Source organism: Doryrhamphus excisus, chromosome 22 (genome assembly GCF_030265055.1).
Source record: "Doryrhamphus excisus isolate RoL2022-K1 chromosome 22, RoL_Dexc_1.0, whole genome shotgun sequence".
NCBI classification, from domain to species: domain Eukaryota; kingdom Metazoa; phylum Chordata; class Actinopteri; order Syngnathiformes; family Syngnathidae; genus Doryrhamphus; species Doryrhamphus excisus.
This window is the reverse complement of record NC_080487.1, coordinates 5,501,774-5,525,088: the sequence shown is the minus strand read 5'-3', so window position 1 is coordinate 5,525,088 and position 23,315 is coordinate 5,501,774. Positions and strand designations below refer to the sequence as shown.

The window sequence follows — 23,315 nt, the reverse complement described above, 5'->3', positions numbered from 1 at the left end:
AAAAGCGGAAGTTTATTTTGACACCTGACGCGGTTTTCCGGTGTTTCTTCTACTAGTCAGTGAGTCATCAAAAATAGACTTGGAAGTGTACGTTTGGCGCCAGACGCAGACGTGCGCGTGTCGCTGGTGGCCGCTGGCCAGACTGAGTAACATAGAAGCCAAAAGAAAGCAAATCACGGCTAGCGTTACAAACATAGAAGCCAAAAGAAAGCTAATCACGGCTAGCGTTACAAACATAGAAGCCAAAAGAAAGCTAATCACGGCTAGCGTTACAAACATAGAAGCCAAAAGAAAGCTAATCACGGCTAGCGTTACTAACATAGAAGCCAAAAGAAGGCAAATCACGGCTAGCGTTACAAACATAGAAGTCAAAAGAAGGCAAATCACGGCTAGCGTTACAAACATAGAAGCCAAAAGAAAGCTAATCACGGCTAGCGTTACTAACATAGAAGCCAAAAGAAAGCAAATCACGGCTAGCGTTACAAACATAGAAGCCAAAAGAAAGCTAATCACGGCTAGCGTTACTAACATAGAAGCCAAAAGAAAGCAAATCACGGCTAGCGTTACAAACATAGAAGCCAAAAGAAAGCTAATCACGGCTAGCGTTACAAACATAGAAGCCAAAAGAAGGCAAATCACGGCTAGCGTTACTAACACACTAAAAGCCAAATGACAACATATCACGGCCGGCGTTACGAACAGAGGCCAAATGAACGCACATCACGGCTAGCGTGAATGCTAATGTCAACAGGCTAATGCACTCAAGACACACACCCACACCGATACAAGGAGTTAATTTATTTACAAGTCAAGTAGACAAATACAGTGGCAAATAGAAGTGTGCTAAGGTAAATGCTCAACTAAAAGAAACCAGAGTGAGCAGCACAAAGAATGACAACAGGGCGTCGCTTTTATTCGACCCTGAAAAACACGCAAAAAGCAGAAAAATCAACTAACCCCTTAGAAAATGTTACATTTCAAAGCATTGCCAAAATGCGTCTTTGAAAAGAGGATCTGGGACCCCCTTATTGACAAGTAGCCCTGACAGCAGTGTATGAAAAAGACCCCACGGCCTGTGACGCTGTGGGGGTGAGGGTGGGGGGACACACACACTGACGAGTAAGACACTACACTTATTGTACGGCTGGTGAACCAAAGGATGCTTAGACTCAGCCCTAACTAGGAAAGTCAATCAGAAAGACAAAATATATGTACACATCTATATTGCAAGTATTTCACAGCTTCAAAACAATAAGACAGAGCAAATGGTTGTTTTTTTTTCAAGTGTTTTTCTTTTTTTTCTTTTAATCTGTACACAGTGAATAGAAATCTGGTCCAAAGTGTCCAAATGAAGCTCTTGCACCCTTGCCAAAAGTAGACTAAAAAGGGAGCAGGACCCACTCAACACCTGGCTGGGAAGCAGAAACTAGCTAAGGTGAGTATATGAAATACCAAATACCGTTTGGTACCTTCGTTGATGGAGACATGTGACAAGCAGTAGAAATGTCGGGCCAATCAGCTCTCAGAGTCTCTGCCATTAGCAGAACAACTCAGACTGTGGATGTGCTTGGTCGGGGGGTGTGGCGGACATGTCGTCCATGTTGCCGCAATCATGATCTTGTGCACACGTGATTAGAAAAAGGGCGTGACCTGATTTTTTTTGGGGGGGGCGGGGGCAGCGTGAGTTGTCCGGATACCTCCTGAAAGAAGTGGACAGAAAACCTGAGCTACTTATGCTCAGACCCAGACATAAGAAAAAGAAGGGGTGGGTAAAGAGGACACGACTGGTGGAGGTGAGCATACTGACGGCAGTCAGTAACAAAGTACTTCCCATGTTTTGCTGTTTTGCACGAGTGATTGGGGAGTAGCGGCGGCGCTATTTTGAGGCTGCGTGATACCGGCTCATCGAGGAGCCAGGGGATGGAGACCTGCAGGCAGTGCGCTTGACACCATCTAGGAGGAAACAGCAGACAGGAGGAGGTTTATTGTCCTTTATCCAAAAGCTGCATCAATTTTTAGCTACTAATTTAAGTTTCTTTCTTTTTGTTAGTTTTTTTCAATCCTTCTCCTTTGAAATCTCTGGTATTTCGCCGGTAATGACAATAAAGGAAGTCTATCCATCTATCTATGTACGCCCGTCACGATAACACACCTTGCTGGTCAATAATTCTGCTACAAATCATCCTCATAAGGCATTTCTCTACATTTTAAAAGACCATTGTCATGAGGTGTCATTCACGTTTTCACCACTAGATGCCACTCAAGTATAATGTACCTGTAGCAGCCATGTTAGCTTGGCTGAGTGGCAAGCTGTAGAGTTTAGACAGTAAGAGATGTGCCATCAACCACGCTGCTGTTCTTAATGTGTCATGAAACATCTCAATTATATTAGCTTATGATTGCAATATAGTTAGCGACACCGTCTGTGAGTGCGCATCATTTTGCAATGTTGTGTTTTTGTCGGGAAATTGAAAGGCCCGTCATGCAAGAAGGCTTTCAGGAGTGACAAGACGGCATCTCAGAGCCAAGATCGGTAAGCACCAAATGTGACCAATAAACCCAAAACATTTTCACACACAATCGAAGAAGAGCTTCATCCAAAGAATTCAAATCACAGCCAGGAGGAACGTTTGCAGTCATCCAGTCATTTCTCAACACGGTTATATGAATGAATTGCTCTCGAGCTTTTCCATGATTGGGAATCCATGTCGGAACGAATGGATGACGGTGCTTTTCAGCCACAGCCACAGGGAAGCACCAAGCACAGATGCAAAACAAGTAGCTTCAAGGGTTAAGGCGTGGGGGGGGAGGGTGGGGGGCAAGACTGTGTAGGGAAAAACCAAAAAGAAAAAGACCAGGACTGCATCAATCCACACTGGGGTGGGGGTAATAACAGTGTAGGAGTTCCTATTGTGGTCCTGTCATTGATGTTTGTGGTATCAAGGCAGGACTGCACCAATCCACACTGGGGGGGTGGGTAATAAAGGTGTAGGAGTTCCTATTGTGAAATCGAAGTAGGACTGCACCAAAGCTCATACCAATGTGCAGGCGTGTCACTTCTGACATGGTAGTGATACTGCAGTTGTGTGTATCGGACAATACCAGTATTGCTCCAGTATGAGCAGAAATCCTACATACTTTTACGAGTTACTTTGTAGAGTGGAACGTTAGAAAAGGCTGCATGAGTCAAAAGCATTACTCAAAAGGGGTGCTCAATAACGGGTTTGAACCCACCTTCACTCACACTGGCTCTTTTCTATTACGGCTAAATGACGTGATGCTACTTCATATGGATAATAAAAGTAATATGTAGTCATTAATTGAATGTATTATTATTTTCTGACCCAGCCTTAAATGCAAAAGCATTGTGATTGCTACAAAATGAAAGCATGCGGCCTTGAACATGGAGCCATTTTTTTTTATGTTTAACATACATTTACAATCATTGTGGCCAACAAATGCATTTTAAATATGCAACACATCTCCATGTTCGGGGCCCTGTGCTTACAACACTTTTATACACACGCACACACTAAATAAAATGGCCCCAGATAAACATCTGTCCCCAGAATGGTGCAGCCCGACATGAAACCAACGCTGCAAGCAAAAAGCCACAAGGACAAAAAGCTGTTTCAACAGGGCATTCTTTTGTTGTCGAAGTAGGCAATTGGGGGGGAATACATTCTTGGACTAGGGTACACACTGTGATGCATTATCCAGACCAGTTCTGAGGACTGCAGCCTCCTAACTCAACCTCCATCTCATTGACAGGGAGCCCAAGCCACCTCCAGCTACAGATGCCTATTAGCTCATAAGAACTAATGGCTCATTTCCTGCACATCGACTCACTTTGTCTCAGGTGAACAGAAGACATTTGGCTGAAAGGCTTATTCTGAGGCAGTCCAGGTAGAACTGGAAGATGGATGAATGCATTCTTGGTGATTTTAGGGGGAGGGGGTGGTGTGCGACTCACCCAGTGCTGCCGCCGTCACACAAGGACATGGCGAGCCTCTACTTGGCGTGATGTTCGTAGGGAATGCTATTCTGAGGTTGGGGGGAAGGGAGAGACAAGGTCCAATATGTCAAGTCAGAAACCTTGTCGTGTAGCAACCGGGCTAAAGAGCTGGTAAGGTCACTTAATGGGTGTAAAATACTGAGCTATTCTACCCCCGGGGATGACTATCAACAATGGTGGTCACCCAATGAGCACCAATCCATGCCACGAACCCCCAGCGAGCAGGCGGCATTTATGGTTAGTTTTCAAACGGGTCCTTGGTGTAAAGTGCTGTGTCTTGTACCTGTGAGGTGGACATGCGTGAGGTGTCTTGTCGTCCGGTCAGGTCTGAAGACGAAACATTCACAGGGGCGCCGCGGTGCAGTCGCATACTGACTTTACGCTCACGCTCCATGCCGGACGCTTGACGAGGGGAAGCTGCACAACACAAAATCAAAACTTAAAAATCCAACACACATTTGTAGGACTCAAATACCGCTCAAAAGGCCAAAACACGGGCGCTTTATGACTGGCAAAATAAGAAACTTGAGTGCTGCCAATAAAACATGGAATGTCATCAGAATCCGATTTTTGTTTAGACCACATGCATCGGGTTAGAGCAGGGGTGGGCAAACTTTTTGACTCGCGGGCCGCATTGATATAACAAAATGTCCGGGGGGGGGGGGGGGGGGGGGGGGGGGGGGGGGGGGCAGACTGTATATTTTACACGTAACAGTCCACCTGGTATTATTGTATCTGTAAAATTGTCATGCAATCTGCTATTATTATTTTATATTTATATTTAAATATTTTACAAATAAAATATTATAATAATTAAAATAAAATTAAAATAATAATTATTATATTATTATTATTATGTTAAATATGCAAATATAAGAATATTATTATATATAATTAATATAATAATTAGCATTAATATAATAAATATAATAATCATAATAGTTATAATAATAATATAATAATTATTATTTTAATTGTGCTTGTGTCTCTTTTTTCAGGAGCACTTTGTAAACAACAGACCATGTCAAACAACGAAATCGATACAACCATCAAAAGGTTGGCTCAGGCCATGATGCCAGGTTGTATGTTGAGTTTAAATTAAATACTTTTGAAAGATTGGGCGGGCCGTATTCAAACACTTGGCTTGGATGTGGCCCCCGGGCCGTAGTTTGCCCACCCCTGGGTTAGAGTAAAGGTGATGATTGAACAAAAGATGCATGTTCATAATTACATGGTGATCTGTTTGGATCACCAAGCTGATCATGGCTGCTGCGTCCTTGGAAGTATGGCATCGCACTACGTAAGTATAAAGCCTCCATGTTTATCATCAGTCAGGATTTCTCCATTCCTCTTACTTTGGACTTACTTTACGTGCAAAACAACACTCTGCTGGCTTTAATTTACCTGTATGCGAGGTGGGTGTGAGTGGCGTGGGTGGGGCTCCATCTTGGGCCCCCCGTGGTCGACCCGAGGCAGCAGGCACACCCCTGGCCCCGGGGTTCCTGCCATGTCTCAGCCTGTCTTCCCGGTCCCGGCGCTCTCTCTCTGCCTCTTCTGCTGCACGGTTGGCACCCTGCGTTGGGGGGGATGATATGTTATCGAAATCATGACTGCATGTTACATACACTGTATATACAGTGGTGGGACTACGTGCCCCTTCTCGATTTTTTTTTTTTTTGCATGTTTCTAACACTTTTCAGATCATCAAACAAATGTAAATATTAGTCAATGACAACAACGCACAAAGGAACAAAACTTAAAGGAGACAAAAAAACTCCTGTGTGAAAAAGTGATGGCCCCCTAAAGCTAATATGTGCTTGGGTGCAATCAAGCCTTTGTGACATTCTCCTTCAGGATTTTTCATGGTTCATTCAGAATTCATTATTGATGATCGCCAGCGAGCCTGCGTTACCACTCTAAGGTCATACATGGTAGTCAATGGTCTCCAACCCACTTTTCAGAGCATAATAGGTCCTCTTTAGGTGCTTTTGGTTTTTGCTCCCCAGTGTCTTTCTTATGGTGGACTCATGAGGCCTGCGGTTCAGTTACAAAGTCACACAATGCCATCTAGGTTTGGATTGTTGTTCTTCCTAAATAATAAAAAGTTTCATTTAAAACCTGCATTTTGTGTTCAGTTGTGTTGTCATTGGCTAATATTGCTATTTGTTGGTGATCTGAAATTGCTAAAAAAAACACAAGCAAACACAAAGCAAACCCTTTTCAGGTTTAATACTCACAAACTTGAGCATGTTCCAGTCAAACACATAGTCATAAGAGAATCCCTGTCTGTGAAAGAGGTTCCGGAACAGCTGACGTAGGTATGAGTAGTCTGGCTTGTCATCAAAGCGCAATGAACGGCAAAAATTCAGGTAGGTTGCAAATTCAGCTGTGACAGAAGAGAAGCAAAAAATCCCGTCAGAATGAGTAAAACACATTTGAAAAAGGCGTACAAGAGGTTGACTCACATGGGTATCCCTTGCATAGAACCTCAATAGGGGTGGACATTTTCTTCTCACTAATGCGTTCATACTTTTGCCTCTTGGTGGCAGCCTTGAGACCTTGCCAAGGCAGGGAGCCCAAATTAAAATACATAAGAACATAGCCCAAGGACTCAAGGTCGTCACGCCTTGACTGCTCTGTGGAAGAAAAAAAAAAAAACACAACTTTAACTTGCTATTCCCCTTCAAACAAGTCTAAGCATGTTTGCATCCTAACAGGCTTCTTCCATCTGTGCTGCTGGTGTGCGTGCGTTCATACCAATCCCCAGATGGGTGTTGATTGAGGCGTATCGTGCGGTGCCAGTCAGGTTCTTGTTCTCGCGGTAGGGGATGTGCTGGTGAGTACGGGCGTCGCGATACTTCTTAGCCAGGCCAAAGTCAATAATGTAGACCAAGTTCCCCTTTTTGCCGAGTCCCATCAGAAAGTTATCTGGCTTCACATCTCTGTGGATGAAGTTCTTGGAGTGAATGTATTCAATGCGACTGATCTGCAGTGGAGGAGAGAGGAGAAAAGGAGTCCATATTGCGTGAAATGTATCATGGTGTATTTCTGCTGTATACACAACTTTATTGCAAGAAAGGAAGAGCAGCAATGAAGGTTTGGCCCAGTTGGTCCGGAAGATCAGTTTTACCTTGTGTTTGAAACACAAATAAGAAAAAAAAAATTGAAATAGCCATTTCATCATTTCTGACAAAGGAGGTTGTTTTTGCTGATGTGCATTCATTTTGTTGCCTTCGAGTTGATCTTTTAGCAGGACATCTGACCACCAACGAAAAAACAATATTTCACAATTGACTTTTGTTTTTACGTGCTTTTACGTCTATGAGGGATATATTGCACAATAACTTCCAAGACGTGCCCAAGCAGGGCCCACAGCAAGAATGCATGGAGTTTGGGACGCATGCTTACATAACAGTGAGCAGCAATGTCTGTAGGGAAAAATCCATTTGGGGCAACTTTCTATTGTATATATTTGTAATGTGGGATTTCCAGCTCTAAATGTTCTTTCTGCTGTTGCCAAATGAATAGGGTTGACCCCTGGGGCATGCCACATGATACAGAATACTGTATTGATAACTGAAGATGTATAGTCTCACATATTGCTTCCTATAGCCAAGTAGCTTTATACCCTTTACACCCTCTGATGGCTTAAAGGGAAGCCAGTGGTCATTTCAAAAATGTATGGCGCAGAGGTGGCTCTGTCATCAGCTGTACACACACACAGAACTAGAACTTTTATATTTAGTTTGATATGTATTTTTTTTTACATTTTTGCAATTTGTGGTTTCAGCAGAATAATGTGTTTATTTTCAGTTATTTTGCCATCATTTTGTGCGTGTTAAACTTAATGTATGTTTAAAAAAGCTGATTCCTACTGTGTTCAGTGTTTACATTTCAATAAATATTTGTTTAAACTTGAGACCTGGAATATTTGTTATCATTGTCTTTTTTTTCATGTAAATTGAGGGAGCGAAAGCAGTATCGGCCACAAATATCAGCCCAAGCAAAATCGGCCAACGGCTAAGGGTGATGGAAAAAAAAACGGTATCAGCCCCCCCCCCCCCCCCCAAAAAAAAAACATATCGGTTGATCCCTGACCTGCCAGTGTAGGTCAGACTTTTCAGAAACTTGCGCTTCAGGGTCACATGACTAATTTAGTTTAGTGGTTGTTGCTTGTTGAGTGTCACCGCTTTATACCACTCAATCACGAGTAACATGTTGGATGCTAGCATACCGTTGGATACTAAAGAGGCAGCTAACGGTGCTTGTGCTATCTAGCCCTAACTCACACAGTCAAGCCCAGTCTCAACTGGCAGGACTAAAAGGATGGGACAAAGTTCCACACTGTAGCCGTGCTGGATCTCCACTTTCATATCGTGGAACGGTCACAACACTAAATTGGAGTGGTTTAAGCGGCCCGCGCCAGGAGAGAGTGAGGAGTAAAAGGAGAGAGGGTAGAGAAGTCAGCCAGGCGTCTCACCATTTGATCAGCGAGCAGGAGGACTGTCTTGAGGCTGAACTTGCGGGAGCAAAAGTTGAAGAGATCCTCCAGGCTGGGTCCCAGCAGTTCCATCACCATCACGTTGTAGTCACCTTCAGCGCCACACCACTTTATTGTTGGAATTCCAACTACAAGCATAAGAAAAGAGATGAGTTGATAGAGAACAGTAACAGGAGACAGAAATGATGTTCAATGGAGAATGCACTGAATGCCAACATCCATCATATTTGGCTAATAGCAGATAGCCATTCCTTTATTAACAAGATACCACTTGTTCCTATTCTCTCCATGTCGGGTGTTTTTTTTTTTTTTTTTTACAATCAAGCGCTACACAAAACTGTTTGCGGCTACCTCAAGTAACCCAATACTTTCTTGTATGCAACATTATGCTTTACATTGGCAGTTGGAAGCAATACTGCATACCATGTTTCTTTCTTTGGAAGAAACACACACATAACGGTTGTCGGGGCAGGGGTGTCCAAATGGAGGCCTGCAGCACATTCTACAACTAGATTTTGACAAACAACAAAACGGCACATTCGGGAAAAAATATATCAGCAGTAATTTCACAAGATTATAGTCTAAATAACCTTGTATATTTTAGTAGCATAGAGGCATAAAGTTGAAATTTTAAACAAAACAAGCTGTGATATTATGAGAACCAAATGGAAACAAAGATTAAATGTGTAAATTTTAGAAAATCAGGTGGGGAAAAGTTATTCAGTTATTGCAATACGAGGCAAAAGAGGCATTGAAATAGTTTTACACTCAGATTCCAGTCAAAATAGAGAAAAGATTGTCCTCTAACAAGTAAAAAGGTTAGAACTTTAGGAGCATAAACATGTAATATTATGAGGAAATAATGTGACTTTGCTTTTTGGTGACTGGACTGTCATCAAGCGTCTCTCAGACCTGCTGCTCATCACCAAGGCTAATGAAAGGTACTTTAGGTACATTTTACATCTTAAATTTGAGCTCTCTGTGTTTTTTGCAGTGATGAATCAACAACCTGGAATGAGATAAAGTGGATATATCACCTCCGCCTTGCATCATCTTGTAGATCTTGCTCTCGATGTGGAGCTGGGGGTGCTTGGTCTTCACACATTCCAACTTAATAGCGACCTCTTCCCCCACAGAAATATCCGTACCTGGAAACAGACAAATATCGGCATGCATGGTGAATCGAAATACTTGTGCACAACGAGGCAGGAGGAGCAACACATTTTTGTGGAATTGACCTGAAAAACGGTTTACACACCACAGACTTTTATAACTAGCTAAAAAAGATCATAATTACTGGCAGCAGGACAGAACAAAAGGATTCCTTCTGTGGATGAACTGTTGATTTTATTGGCCAATTGCTCAGGGTGTGACGGTACATGTATTCTTTTCAGTGCACAACATTTCCCACACCAGGCTGGGATTTTTTGGCCGGTGGCTCGATTCAAAAATATGATTTTAAAATCAAAGCTAAAAAAAGAAGCAGCAGCAGTAAGTTTACAAAAATAAAAATCAAAGTATTTGGATGAAATAGTTGGAATCTAACAACAAAATGTCATCATTTTACAAGAATAACGTCTTTTAGTGGCATAAAGTAGCCTAGCATCAAGTTGAAATATTAAAGAAAAAAGGCATTTTACAATAATGCACTTGTAATTTGAGGAAAAAATCATATATATAAATAAAATATTATGAGAAAGAAAAAACTTGTACTTGTGGGGGAAAATAAAACAAGTAACAACAGATGGTAGCTTACAAAGCTACGGCTGCCCTGGGGTAGTACGGAAACATGGCTGCCAATTTATGCCAACGGCCTCTCCGACCAGCATCAAACGTTCATTCCTATCCGTAGAGCAGTGTGGGGATCCACTGGAGGCAAGGCGGGTGACATGTCTTGCCCACAGACACCACGGCAGTGACTGGGTGGATGTGACGGGGTATCGAAGCGCCAACCTTCTGCTTTCTGGACGACCTGCTCTACCTTCTGAGCCACTGCCGCCCTCATAAAGTCATGCTATTACAACATTTACACAAATTATTTCATAAGCTGAAAGGTTTATAAATAAATGGGCACATTTGTGAATTGATTGTGTTGACATTAGCCTAGCGCCCAGCTACTAGACACAAGTAGTGCAGACCCTATGAAGGCTTAGATAGCGAGTCGCCAATCCAAACCTGACATCTGCAGTCACCATTGTCACGCAAACCTGCAATAGGTTCATCACTAGCCACGTTTACGTGAGGAGTTTTTCTCTTTCCGAAAGCAATGGTATACATATTCCAATCGCGTGTCTACATGCGCCACTATAATCAAGTACAAGATACCTCAATCGGATTGGGGAAAGGAATATTCCACCCCTGTGAATCCGATTATATATTCATTCGGATTGGCACTTTTCTTTCGGAATGAGGTGTATACAAAGCTTACATTCTTTCCGTTTGCGCAAATAAACCTAATGCAATTGGAATATTTGGGTCCATGTATAAGTGGTTACTGCTAACTGCCATGTCATCATTCCCACCCATCGAATGATCGAGAGGACGACCTTTTCCCCCCCAATAAAATAACTTCCCCTTTTGTTTCTCATCATAGTATAACCTACAAAATAAGTCATAAAATTGCAACTTTTGACTTTTTTCTCTAATATTTTGACTTTATTCTTGTAAAATTAAAGCTTTTTACCATTTCTGCTTTCTTTTCTCCAAAATTATTTCAACTGTTCTTGGAAATTTTCTTTTTCTAGTAACGTAGTATTTTCCACAACCTAATTTTCCTAAAAGTACAACGTTCTTCATTGTTTTGTTATTCATAATATTATGAAAGCATCTTAACTATTTCAATGTTATGCTGCCGAACATTTTTTACCGGTGTCAAGCGCAAGCAACAAGGTTTTTGCCAGAATTTCTTTGTGGTCAAAATAACTTTAGAAGTTAGTGCGGATTTTTATTACATTTTCAGGAATTGTCAGAAATGGGAGATGAAGGAACTGCTTTATTTTGGGGGTGGATCCAAGATATTTTTAAAGGATTCTTTAATTTTTGCAACATTTTTGCCATAAAAATTTGCCAAAAAAGAAGTGTACAACAGGTTCTACAAAATATCAAAGACCGATCCAAAAAATTGTAGGGTTATTATTTTTGGTGTGAATCACAATATGGGGGTGAACTATGGCGCTTCGCGAGGGTTTCTAGATTTCTCATAATATTACTGTTAATATTATTGTTGTAAAATCAGGAGCTTTTCCCAGCAGATTACAACTTTATTTAGATTTTTATAAAATTGCTGCTTATTTTTTCATTTAAAAAAAAAATCTTAAATGATATTTTTTGAATGCTTCAAAGTGGCAGAACATGTATTATGGAAGGTCTCAGTGAAACAAATATAGCAAACGTTTCCATCGCATTAGAGACGGGTGTCACATAGAGACCGGTTTACAACAGCTTCAACATGTCATCGACGCATCCTTGGAAACACAAAAGCAACAAACCCAGATGGTATCACTTCCAGCAGCAACACCAGCGAGAAAGACGAGCCTGTGGCCTTGTCGGCGGGGACGGGCTACAGTGGGGGGGTTGTATTGTGTAAGGACGACTGAGAACGTCAAGCTAGCAGCAACCAACAACTTCAACTTTTACCTGAACGCAACACATGAATCTACTTAATTGCCCTTTATTTGTGGATTTAAGGAAATAGGATTTTGTCAAATAATCTCATGAAACAAGCTAGCCTTAGCTAGCTTTATCATATTTCCTGAAATAAATATACGCCGCTAGTACATGCTAAAATGATACATACATATACAAAAATGCCATTTTTTACAATTACTTGAAACTCACCTAAATAGATGTCGCCGAACGAACCACTTCCGATTTTTCTGCCGAGTCTGTATCGGTTCCCCACTCTTAGCTCCATTCTGCTGCTGGCTAATATTATAACAAGTTAATCCTTAATTTCTTTCCAACGTTTACTGAAATATCGTCCTTTTCTTTGTCTCGGCACCTTCCTGAAGTGGTTGACAACCCCTAAAAGATTCTCAATTCTTCTCTCCCCGGAATCTGATTCTTCTGTACAATCCAAAATTCACCATCCCCTTTTTCTTTGTCCAAAAATCGGATATCGATGATTTTGGTATCAATCGATAGTATAAAAAACGTAGTTTATGTTCTGTGATTTAGGGGGGTCATTTTAAGGCCAAATTCAGAGGATTGAGACGGATTTAAACCCGAACCAGTACTCTTTCAACTCCCCTTTAGCGTAAGGCTATTTTTCTTCCCCTTCGTCATGAAAGCTGGTTGTCACCTACGTCACTTCCCCTAGCAACCGCGGGCAGATAAGGAAATTGGTTGAATATGTAGGCGTGCCGGACCAAGTGTTTTTATGAATATTTTGGAATATAACTCGGGTGGTCGTGTAAGAAGAGTGAATCGTATTTAATCAGCCATTCGAACACATATTTAAGTTGATGAAGACAACGACAAAAGTGTGTCTTTTGTTAAATCTCCGTGGTGTTTAAACCCTCTGATATTGATGTATTTTAAGTTTGTTGTTTTTGTTTAAATACATTTAGCAGTCTTACAATGATAATATATGTACAATAAATAAAAGTACACGACTACGCCCAGGTCAGCCCAAATGTGTAGCCCAGCCTCCGGTTGCTATTTTCTCATTGGCTGACTGTGCGCCAGCTGCTGAGGATTTTTTCTCATTGGTTGTTAAACAGGCCAATCAGAATAAGGGAAAGGGCCGCTCACATGGCCAAGCTGTCGTTGTACATATTGGCTAACCGGCTGGCACGTGTACTCCAATGTTCTGCATGTTGTGTGCATTCCGCGGTCACACCCTGTCGGATTAAAGGTTTAACACAACCTGATGAGTGCTCATGTAGGAATAATTCACTTCATAAATACATATATTAATGTTCAAATCAAAGTTATATGCATTTTGATTTGGACTAAATGGACTTCTTGCAAATATTCTGCTTTTTGCAGGTACTGTCTGCTGGTGGATGGTCCAATCACAGGAAGGCATTGGGGTCCAGTGAGGACCCCTGACCAAGCATTACATCACACATGTCTGATATTACATGAAGTTGTGGCAGAGTTCTAGTGGTGGGTGAAACGTGGTTCCAGTCATTCATTGGTTCCAGAAGCGCCAAATCTAATACGTTTTTCCCATAACAAATCACGTCAATCCAGTTGAACCATGCCAGAAAGCCCAAAATGCTAATAGAAATTACAATTTTATTGTTTATTAGTTAGTTGTTTGTTTTACAATTATAGTTTTGTATGCAGAAAACAATTGGAAATGCATAAAAATGATGATTCCTTGTTGATGCGACTGTTTCCAAAGACACCGTGTGTCACGGAGAGACCACACACGGACACCACCTTCAAATTCAATCGTGGTTCGCACCTCAATAACCCAAAAATGGAGCCAAGTGCTATAGGATCTTGATAAAGAAGGCGAGAAACACTATGGAATTCTAGAAATAACTAATGGCAAAACAAAACAGGAAGATGGTGCCCCTGTGGCATCTCGCTGGCACTTTGTGTCTTTGGGAGCAAGTCCTTTCATTCATCATTCATTCATTTTCTACCGCTTTTTCCTCACGGGTGCTGGAGCCTATCCCAGCTGTCTTCGGACGAGAGGCAGGGACACCCTGGACTGGTGGCCAGCCAATCACAGGGCACATATAGACAAACAACCATTCACACTCACATTCATACCTATGGACAATTTGGAGTGGCCAATTAACCTAGCATGTTTTTGGAATGTGGGAGGAAACCGGAGTACCCGGAGAAAACCCACGCATGCACGGGGAGAACATGCAAACTCCACACAGAGATGGCTGAGGGTGGAATTGAACCCTGGTCTCCTAGCTGTGAGGCCTGCGCGCTAACCACTCGACCGCCGTGCCGCCTTTCATTCATCATTTCTATGCAATTTGAATTGTTTTATGCAGGTAAATCTATAAACACGTGTTGTGTGTTTTCATTTTTGAGTCAACCACTGATTACATGACAGATGGGTCTGTTTTCAGTTGCCACTTTGCTAGCAAGCTATGCTAACAAGGAAGTTTCTAATAGAAAAATATACAAATACATTAAGAACACAGTTAGACTCATGCAACATATTAACAACAATATGTAGTATTGTACGCTAACCGTTGAGTAAATCTTTCCACAGTGGCGCATGACAGGTATAAAGGCACAAGGAAAATACTCTTATGTAAACCTAGCCGACCTCGTAAAGCCTGTTTGTGCCCAGTATCTGTTGATTCAAGGTAATTGACTGATACCGGAACACAGCCCTGTCATCTGAGCAGACATTTCACCCCTCCTATATATTGGCCCTTTGAAAGCCAATGGGACATGAACCTATTAAAAGCGCCGGACCCCAGTACAGCGGGGCAGCGGGGTTGTGTTGTCACGTTTGTATCAATATACACATGCTATACGCCCACTTGAAAGAGTGAGCAGAGTGCCGACGTGAAGACCACCAAAAGCTATTTTAGACAAACATAGCCACAAAGGGGGCGGCACGGTGGTCGAGTGGTTAGCTTGCAGACCTCACAGCTAGGAGACAAGGGTTCAATCCCACCCTCTGCTATCTCTGTGTGGAGTTTGCATGTTCTCCGGGTAGTCCGGTTTCCTCCCACATTCCAAAAACATGCTAGGTTAATTAATTAATTAATCTGTAACTGTTACATTTGTTCACTTGCTGCTTTTCTAATATTATTTTTAATTTTTAATTTTTAATTTTTAATTTTTAATTTTTAATTTTTAATTTTTAATTTTTAATTTTTAATTTTTAATTTTTAATTTTTAATTTTTAATTTTTTGTCATGTACCGAAGTAGGAGGTGATATGGCCATCCAATGACATAATGGGTATGTAGTATTTGAAGTATTTGTGATTTTAGAAATAAGGAGTTAGTATGTTCTCTGTAGGCGGCATTATGAATTATCCTTACTGACCTTTTTTGCAGTACGTTTACATCAAGTGAAGATTGCTTTTATAGTTATTAGCCCATATTTCCACACAATAAGTAAGATATGGTAGAACCAGAGAGCAATAAAGAGTGTGGAGTGATTTCTGATTGAGAACATATTTTGCTGTGTTCAATATTGAAATATTTCTGGTCACCATGCTGCAGTAAAGTGGAAAATATTCCATTCCGAACAGGGTAAAATAGTATTAAAATAATTCAAATTCATTCATTTTCTACGGCTTATCCTCACGAGGGTCGCTGGAAGTATTAAAATAATTTCACACAAAAAAAAAACAACAATGTCGGCCCACGTGAAATGATAGGCGAGGTTAGCTCTGCCAACAAGGTGTCCCTTATGTATTTTTCAGAGAGTTGGCAACACTAGACGTGACAATTAATATGTGATCCACTTAATCTTAACTTCATTCACCCTAATTTCCCTGAGGGTACATACCCAAGGGATCCATACTGTTTGATGGATGTAATGTAATGTAATGTAATGTAATGTAATGTAATGTAATCTGACTGAGTCTTTGGGACCGCTCGTGTCCTCATTGAAGGTAAAAAATAAGCTTAAATGTTCATTTATCTCTTCCATTCATCAACCTAAAACATGCTAACCGTGGTTCCACGATATGCTACATTATTCGGGCTAAATTTATGATGTGAAAATGATTTTTGCGGACCACAAATGTGCTTTGAATTGAAGCAAGAAGGTAGTGTATATTCATTGAAAGAGTTACATTTATTGAGTGGCTTTACGTCATGTCAGGCAATCGACTCCAAAATGTTTCCTATAGGGATTCCCTGAGTTCCAGTGGAGTACGATGCCGTGCAGGACATGCAGTATTTTAGCACTTTTTAGCACATTGAAAGTGCTCCTGACATGGCTTCTTCTGGCTTCAAAGCACCTAGATGTACTTGATGTACAGGCTGGAGTCATAACATCTTTACACCACATGAGGGCAGTATTGGCTACTGGATATAAGCTATATGCAATATTAACAACTCCAATAGTGTTCTTCTATTGGATAGTGGCTACCATGTGAACATCTAACTATTCTAAAAGCTTCAGTCATGAACTTGGTAATGGCTATACCTAATGTGCTGCACTCCAGGAGTCATCTATGCACCGTCTGATGATAAATCATAACATTCTCATTCACCACCTAATTAGTAAAGGGCAAATTAGCTGACAGTGTTATACATATTATTGTATCATCATAAATAATTGACTCAATAGTTCCACATTTTCCTTAGGCTTACATTGGATTACCATGAGTTAGCAATCTCCACTACATTTCCAAGTTATTAATAATAATTATAATTGATTTTGGTGAACAGTTTTGCTCTGATCCACCAATCACAACTGGCGGCGTGCCAGTTGGCCCTGAGAGAAAAATTAGAAATCTGCCAACTAATAGCGCGTATGTGACATGGGCCAGCACTCCTGCTTCTGAAGGCCCTGGGCTGATTATACACACACACACACACTGCTAGAAAAAAATTAAGCTAGGAAAGACAGTATGAAATAAACATAGCCGAGTGTTGGGAATATGTTAACATCAAATAATAGAAGAAATACTAAGTTTAAGTTTGAAATGTAGGTCAGCACCTCTGGTAGTGGTTAGGCCAGCAGAGAAGGCCATGCTGGCCTTGACTGTCCAGCACGGTCTAAAAAAGGGGTCTCAAACTCAATTTACCTGGGGGCCACTGGAGCTAGGGTCTGGGCAAGGCTGGGCTGCATCAGGTTTTCAAAAAAAAAACGCAGTTATTAAAAACATAAAAATGAATAAACTTTGCTTTGGTTCCGATTTTCTACAAGAAAAGCTCTGATAAAACATTCCACTGTTCTCAAATATAACTGTTCCTTGAAGAAAGTAAATGAAAGTGAATGTAGTGCTGTATTCTACATTGGCCACTAGATGTCAGCGTTGAGTGAGGTGAGGTTTAAATGATGTCACAGCAGGCACAGCAATACCAACATTCATTAATTTATTTTATACCGCTTATCCTCACGAGGGTCGCGGGGGTGCTGGAGCCTATCCCAGCTGTCTTGGGGTGAGAGGCAGGGTAGACACTGGACTGATGGCCAGCCAATCACAGGGCACATATAGACAAACAACCATTCACACTCACATTCATACCTATGGACAATTTGGAGTCAGAAATATGATCTCAGGGAAGAAGTACATTTGAAACACTTCTATGCTAGGACTACGTTAAAAAGCCATAGCATTTCAGTATGTGGAATCAAACTATGGAATGGATTGAGTAAGGACCTCAAACAATGCACAACGATGAGCCAATTCAAGAAACAATACAAGCAGTTGATGTTTGCTAAATACAAGGATGAAGAGTCTTGAACCAGTCATGATGTGCTATATATATCACTATATTGACACTTACTATGGTAACCATTATGTCATTGGATGCTCATATCACCTCCTACTTCGGTACAAGGTGCATTAATTAAAAAAAAAAAAACTCAAACTGTATTATGGAAAGCAGGAAGTGAACAAATGCAACAGTTACTGATTGTAAAAGTACCAGATGGAGGGGTAGGATTTAATAAGCTTTGCTTCTTCCTACAGTTACTATGGTAACCATTATGTCATTGGGTGGTCATATCACCTTGTACTTCGGCACAAGGTGCATTATTAAAAAAAAACCTTAAACTACATTATGGAAAGCAGGAAGTGAACAAATGTAAAAGTTACTGATTGTAAAAGTACGTAAAAAGTAAAAAAAAAAAAGTAACATGGAGGGGTAGGATTTAATAAGCTTTGCTTCTTCCTACAGTTACTATGGTAACCATTGGATGGTCATATCACCTTGTACTTCGGTACGAGGTACATTATTAAAAAAAACAAAAAAACCCTTAAACTGTATTATGGAAAGCAGGAAGTGGACAAATGTAAAAGTTACTGATTGTAAAAGTACGTAAAAAGTAAAAAAAAAAGTAAGATGGAGGGGTAGGATTTAATAAGCTTTGCTTCTTCCTACTCCTTTTGGACATGTGGAACTGTGAACTGATTATGGGATGCACTCAATTGTAATCTGATGCATGTTCAAATGAAATAAAACCATTACCATTACCATTACCATTACCATTACCATTACCAAAAACCGTATTAGAAGATCATAAACAGGTTGCCAATGCCACAACGGCGAAATGTTTTTATTTATCAATACTGAATGCTACTTTGTGGAAATTCATTGTTTCATTGTTTGCCCCCCATCTTGTTGACCTCATTAAAATGACAGAAACAAGAAGACAGAGCATGTGGTACATTTGCTTAGATATACAGTATACTGTAGATACTGCATCCAGTATGTACTAGTATATTTATCAGCAACCTGCTGGTACTGGCAGCCACGCACGGCCATGGCAATCCCAACGCCTCAGGGTCATGTCTTCTTCCATGCATCGCCCCCAAATATGCGCATTTATCACTCTTGTCTTGCATGGTTGAAAGAGCCAGTCATCCTATTCCCGCGTGGCTCGTGGGCACTCAGGAAATACAGCTATCAAGGCACTGGCTGTGTGCATCTATATGAGAGGGCCACGAGCGCTATCAATGTTTCATTCAGCGCTGTTCCAGACATGCCAGCTTTGTCTATTCATTAGCATACGCCGATGGGAGGCCTGCTCTAAATAATCAGCCTATACGGGGACAGCGGCGCACTGAAACATTAATATTTCATCGCATATTGTGTACCTTGGTATAGAGAAACATAAATAGTCTGGGTTCATGATGCTTTATTAGGTATTAAAGAATGAATACGACAGCCACCCTGCCTCATGTTGTCAACAATCAGGGCGCTGTGTGATATTGTAAAAAAACACCCTCCCAAGACAAAACAATGGAACAGCTGGGGGGGGTGTGTGTGTGTGTGGTTGGTCCTTTCATTCATGGACGCCGGCCGTGTTTGGAAAGTTTTTATCATGTGAAGAACCTTATTCACCTTCTTCTGATACATATTTCTCGTCATTATTCGGATTCCGTCATTTCTTCACAAAATGCAGCATACTCGTGACACTTGTGAGGATAAGTGGCGTGGATGGATGGATGGATTTTAAATATATTAAAAGATGTGTTATACGTATAATATTTATATTTGCTTGATGACCTGAAACACAAACATAGGACATCAGGAAGGAGGAAACAGTATGTCTCAGCACTGTAATAGAAAATAATGTGGACCTGTGTGTGTGTACCTGTACCTGTGTGTGTGTACCTGTACCTGTGTGTGTGTACCTGTACCTGTGTGTACACCTTGTGTGTGTACCTGTACCTGTGTGTGTGTACCTGTACCTGTGTGTGCACCTTGTGTGTGTACGTGTACCTGTGTGTGTGTGTGTATCTGTACGTGTGTACCTGTACCTGTGTGTGTGTATATCTGTACGTGTGTGTGTACCTGTGTGTGTGTCCCTGCACCTATTAGTGTACCAGTGTGTGTGTACCTGTACCTGTGTGTGTGTACCTGCACCTATGTGTGTACCTGTACCTGTGTGTGTGTACCTGTACCTATGTGTGTGTACCTGCACCTATGTGTGTACCTGTGTGTGTGTACCTGTATGTGTGTGTACCTGCACCTATATGTGTACCTGTACCTGTGTGTGTATCTGTACATGTGTGTGTACCTGTACCTGTGTGTGTGTATATCTGTACATGTGTGTGTACCTGTGTGTGTGTGTATATCTGTGCGTGTGTGTGTACCTGTACCTGTGTGTGTGTATACTATCTGTACGTGTGTGTGTACCTGTACCTGTGTGTGTGTATGTGTGTACGTGTGTGTGTACCTGTGTGTGTGTCCCTGCACCTATTAGTGTACCTGTGTGTGTGTACCTGCACCTATATGTGTACCTGTGTGTGTGTACCTGCACATATGTGTGTACCTGTACCTGTGTGTGTACCTGTACATGTGTGTGAACCTGTACTATGTATGTACCTGTGTGTGTGTGTACGTGTACCATGTGTGTGCCTGTACGTGCATGTACCTGTACCTGTGTGTGTACCTGTACCTGTGTGTGTACCTGCACGTGTGTGTACCTGTACCTGTGTGTGTACCTGCACGTGTGTGTACCTGTGCCTGTGTGTACCTGTACCCATGTGTGTGTACCTGTACCTGTGTGTGTGTACATGTACCATATGTGTACCTGTACCTGTGCCAGTGTGTGTGTACCTGTACCTGTGTATGTACCTGTACATGTGTGTACCTGTGCCTGTGTGTGTGTACCTGTGCCTGTGTATGTACCTGTACATGTGTGTACCTGTGCCTGTGTGTGTGTACCTGTGCCTGTGTATGTACCTGTACATCTGTGTACCTGTGCCTGTGTATGTACCTGTACATCTGTGTACCTGTGCCTGTGTGTGTGTTTCTCGACAGGACCTCTCTTTGATGGCAGGTGTCAGGGTGACAATTACTGTCCACCCATTCCTTGACCCCAGACACCTAAAAAGGAGGACAGAAGAAATAGAGCCTTTCTCCTGTGCCAGGGTTACATGAAACATTAATACACACACAATATTCAAAATACTATTATCAAAACTCAAGATTTTCTTTTAAAAATAATCTGGCGCTTAAAGGGTCTATTCAGATGTAGAGTTTTCTACATTTTAATTATGAAAAAATGACATTTACCTTAAACGACGTGATGTCTGTGAACACAATCCCTCATTGTTCATAATAACGATTTAAAGTGGGATTCGAATGTTCTTCTACTATCCAAGAGACGAGTATTACACTCATGGATGTTTAGCTTGATTGGCATAGTCGCTTCATTTGGAGCTCTTAATACATAATGATATATATCAGCAATTATCTTTCTATTCGTTAAATACGGTAAAAATATGCATGTGTCAGACATAGTTGTTAATGGTGATTAATCATGATTAATTTGTCAAAACTCTGTGATTAATCTGATTAAAAATTGTAATCATTTGACAGCCCTAATATATATATATAATAGATACTGTGGTTATGCCTCTGGGGGGAAAACGAATAATGACGACGAAAATGCAGCAATGATTAAAAGTTGCTTCTATGTAAGAACAACATTAAGACGAATGAGCCGGATGAGAGGAGATATGGATAGAGGGAGAAATAAATGGAAGGACTGATGGAGAATGCGAGGAGAAAAATGAGCGTCCGTACGAAGGAAGGCATGAAGGACGTGAGACCAAGGCAGCAAGGGAAGACGGGTCGAGAGAAGGCTGAGACTGACAGCCGGCGTGTCTGGCGCTCGTTAATATTCTCAGGCTTGGCTCGCCCATCCACCTCATTTCTGTCTGCAAATATTTAGACTGGATAGCCTTGTATCTGTTTTCTTTTATGGCCGCCCGCCACACACACACACCAGAGCGCACATCAACTTATGACAAAGCATGCGGCGACACAGCAAGTTAAAAGGTCATGTCCACACATTTTTTTTTTCATGTGCTTTTATTTTGTGAGGACATCTACTTCCTGAAAATATTCCAATCCAAGAATGTCCAAACACTGAAAAGTCAAAGGATGCGGGGTCACTTGTAGTTAATCCATGCATCCGTCCTTCTTCTATGCCGCTTATCAGGCATTATGTTGGAGCCTATCCCAGCTGACTGGTTGTCAGGCCCGTTTAAGCAGTTTTTGCCACAGCTAAAATCCGTTTTGTCTTAAATTGCACCAAACTAGCTCATATAAATAGTGCCAGGTTCAAACTCCTGTGACACTTGTCAAAACACTTAATTACAGAAGAGACAGACAACAAAATTCATAATTCATTCATTCATTTTCTACCGCTTTTTCCTCACGAGGGTCGCATGGGGTGCCGGAGCCCATCCCAGGCGGGGTACACCCTGGACTGGTGGCCAGCCAATCACAGGGCACATATAGACAAACAACCATTCACACTCACATTCATACCTATGGACAATTTGGAGTCGCTAATTAACCTAGCATGTTTTTGGAATGTGGGAGGAAACCGGAGTACCCGGAGAAAACCCACGCATGCATGGGGAGAACATGCAAACTCCACACAGAGATAGCCGAGGGTGGAATTGAACCCTGGTCTCCTAGCTGTGAGGTCTGCGTGCTAACCACTCGACCACCATGCCGCCCAAAATTCACAATTATTATTCAAAAATATTATTCCTGCTTCAAAACACTCAAGACTATTGTCTATTGTCCAAGCAAACGGATATTCATTCATTAATTTTATACCGTTTTTCCTCACGAGGGTCGCGGGGGGTGCTGGAGCCTATCCCAGCTGTCTTCAGGCGAGAGGCGGGGTACACCCTGGACTGGTCGCCAGCCAATCACAGGGCACATATAGACAAACAACCATTCACACTCACATTCATACCTATGGACAATTGTATCAATTATACGTGGGGCAAATATTTTTTATTGACTTTAAAAAAGTGTTTACTGTGTGTACTAATAAAGCCATTTTCTGTGGGAGGGGTTCCCTCCTGCCCTCCTGTGCTTGTATACTTCATTAATTAAAATAATCCCTTTTCTCCTCGACTGCCCATCCTCCCCGTTGTCCCCTTTTCTAATTAAATGTTAAAAAACACTCGCCCGTGTGTATTTGTCTGTGTGACGTGCATAAAAGCAGGAGGAGGGGGGCCTGCCATGTACAATTTCATTAAGGCAGATGCTTGGGTCTTGTCGCCAAGGCCACCAACCTGAATTTAATCCGAGAATAATTAGCTGAACTTGAAAACGCCAGCAGTGATGAAGAAGATGCGTTCGTGATCACTGCTTCTCCCGGAGTTTCTGGCCCCCGGTCACCAGCCAATGTGCAATCGGTGGCGAGC

At 41.6% G+C, this 23,315-nt stretch overlaps 1 protein-coding gene across 3 annotated transcripts; it reads right to left on the bottom strand.

The window, feature by feature from the left end:
- Positions 1–783: 783 nt before the first annotated feature.
- On the bottom strand, positions 784–12,831 carry csnk1db (casein kinase 1, delta b). 3 transcript variants are annotated; one of them, XM_058061717.1, is made up of 10 exons: positions 12,354–12,831; positions 9,554–9,664; positions 8,496–8,644; positions 6,773–7,001; positions 6,481–6,651; positions 6,253–6,401; positions 5,420–5,588; positions 4,299–4,432; positions 3,974–4,044; positions 784–1,953 (listed from the first exon to the last, which is right to left on the bottom strand). In XM_058061717.1, the coding sequence occupies exons 1-9, from the start codon at positions 12,427–12,429 to the stop codon at positions 4,012–4,014; spliced, it is 1,221 nt and encodes a 406-aa protein (XP_057917700.1). In that variant the 5' UTR covers positions 12,430–12,831; the 3' UTR covers positions 784–1,953; positions 3,974–4,011. The 3 variants fall into 3 exon arrangements, with proteins under 3 accessions (XP_057917700.1, XP_057917699.1, XP_057917698.1); XM_058061716.1 differs by having other exon boundaries at positions 3,974–4,039; XM_058061715.1 differs by lacking the exon at positions 3,974–4,044 and having other exon boundaries at positions 12,354–12,830.
- Positions 12,832–23,315: the final 10,484 nt, after the last annotated feature.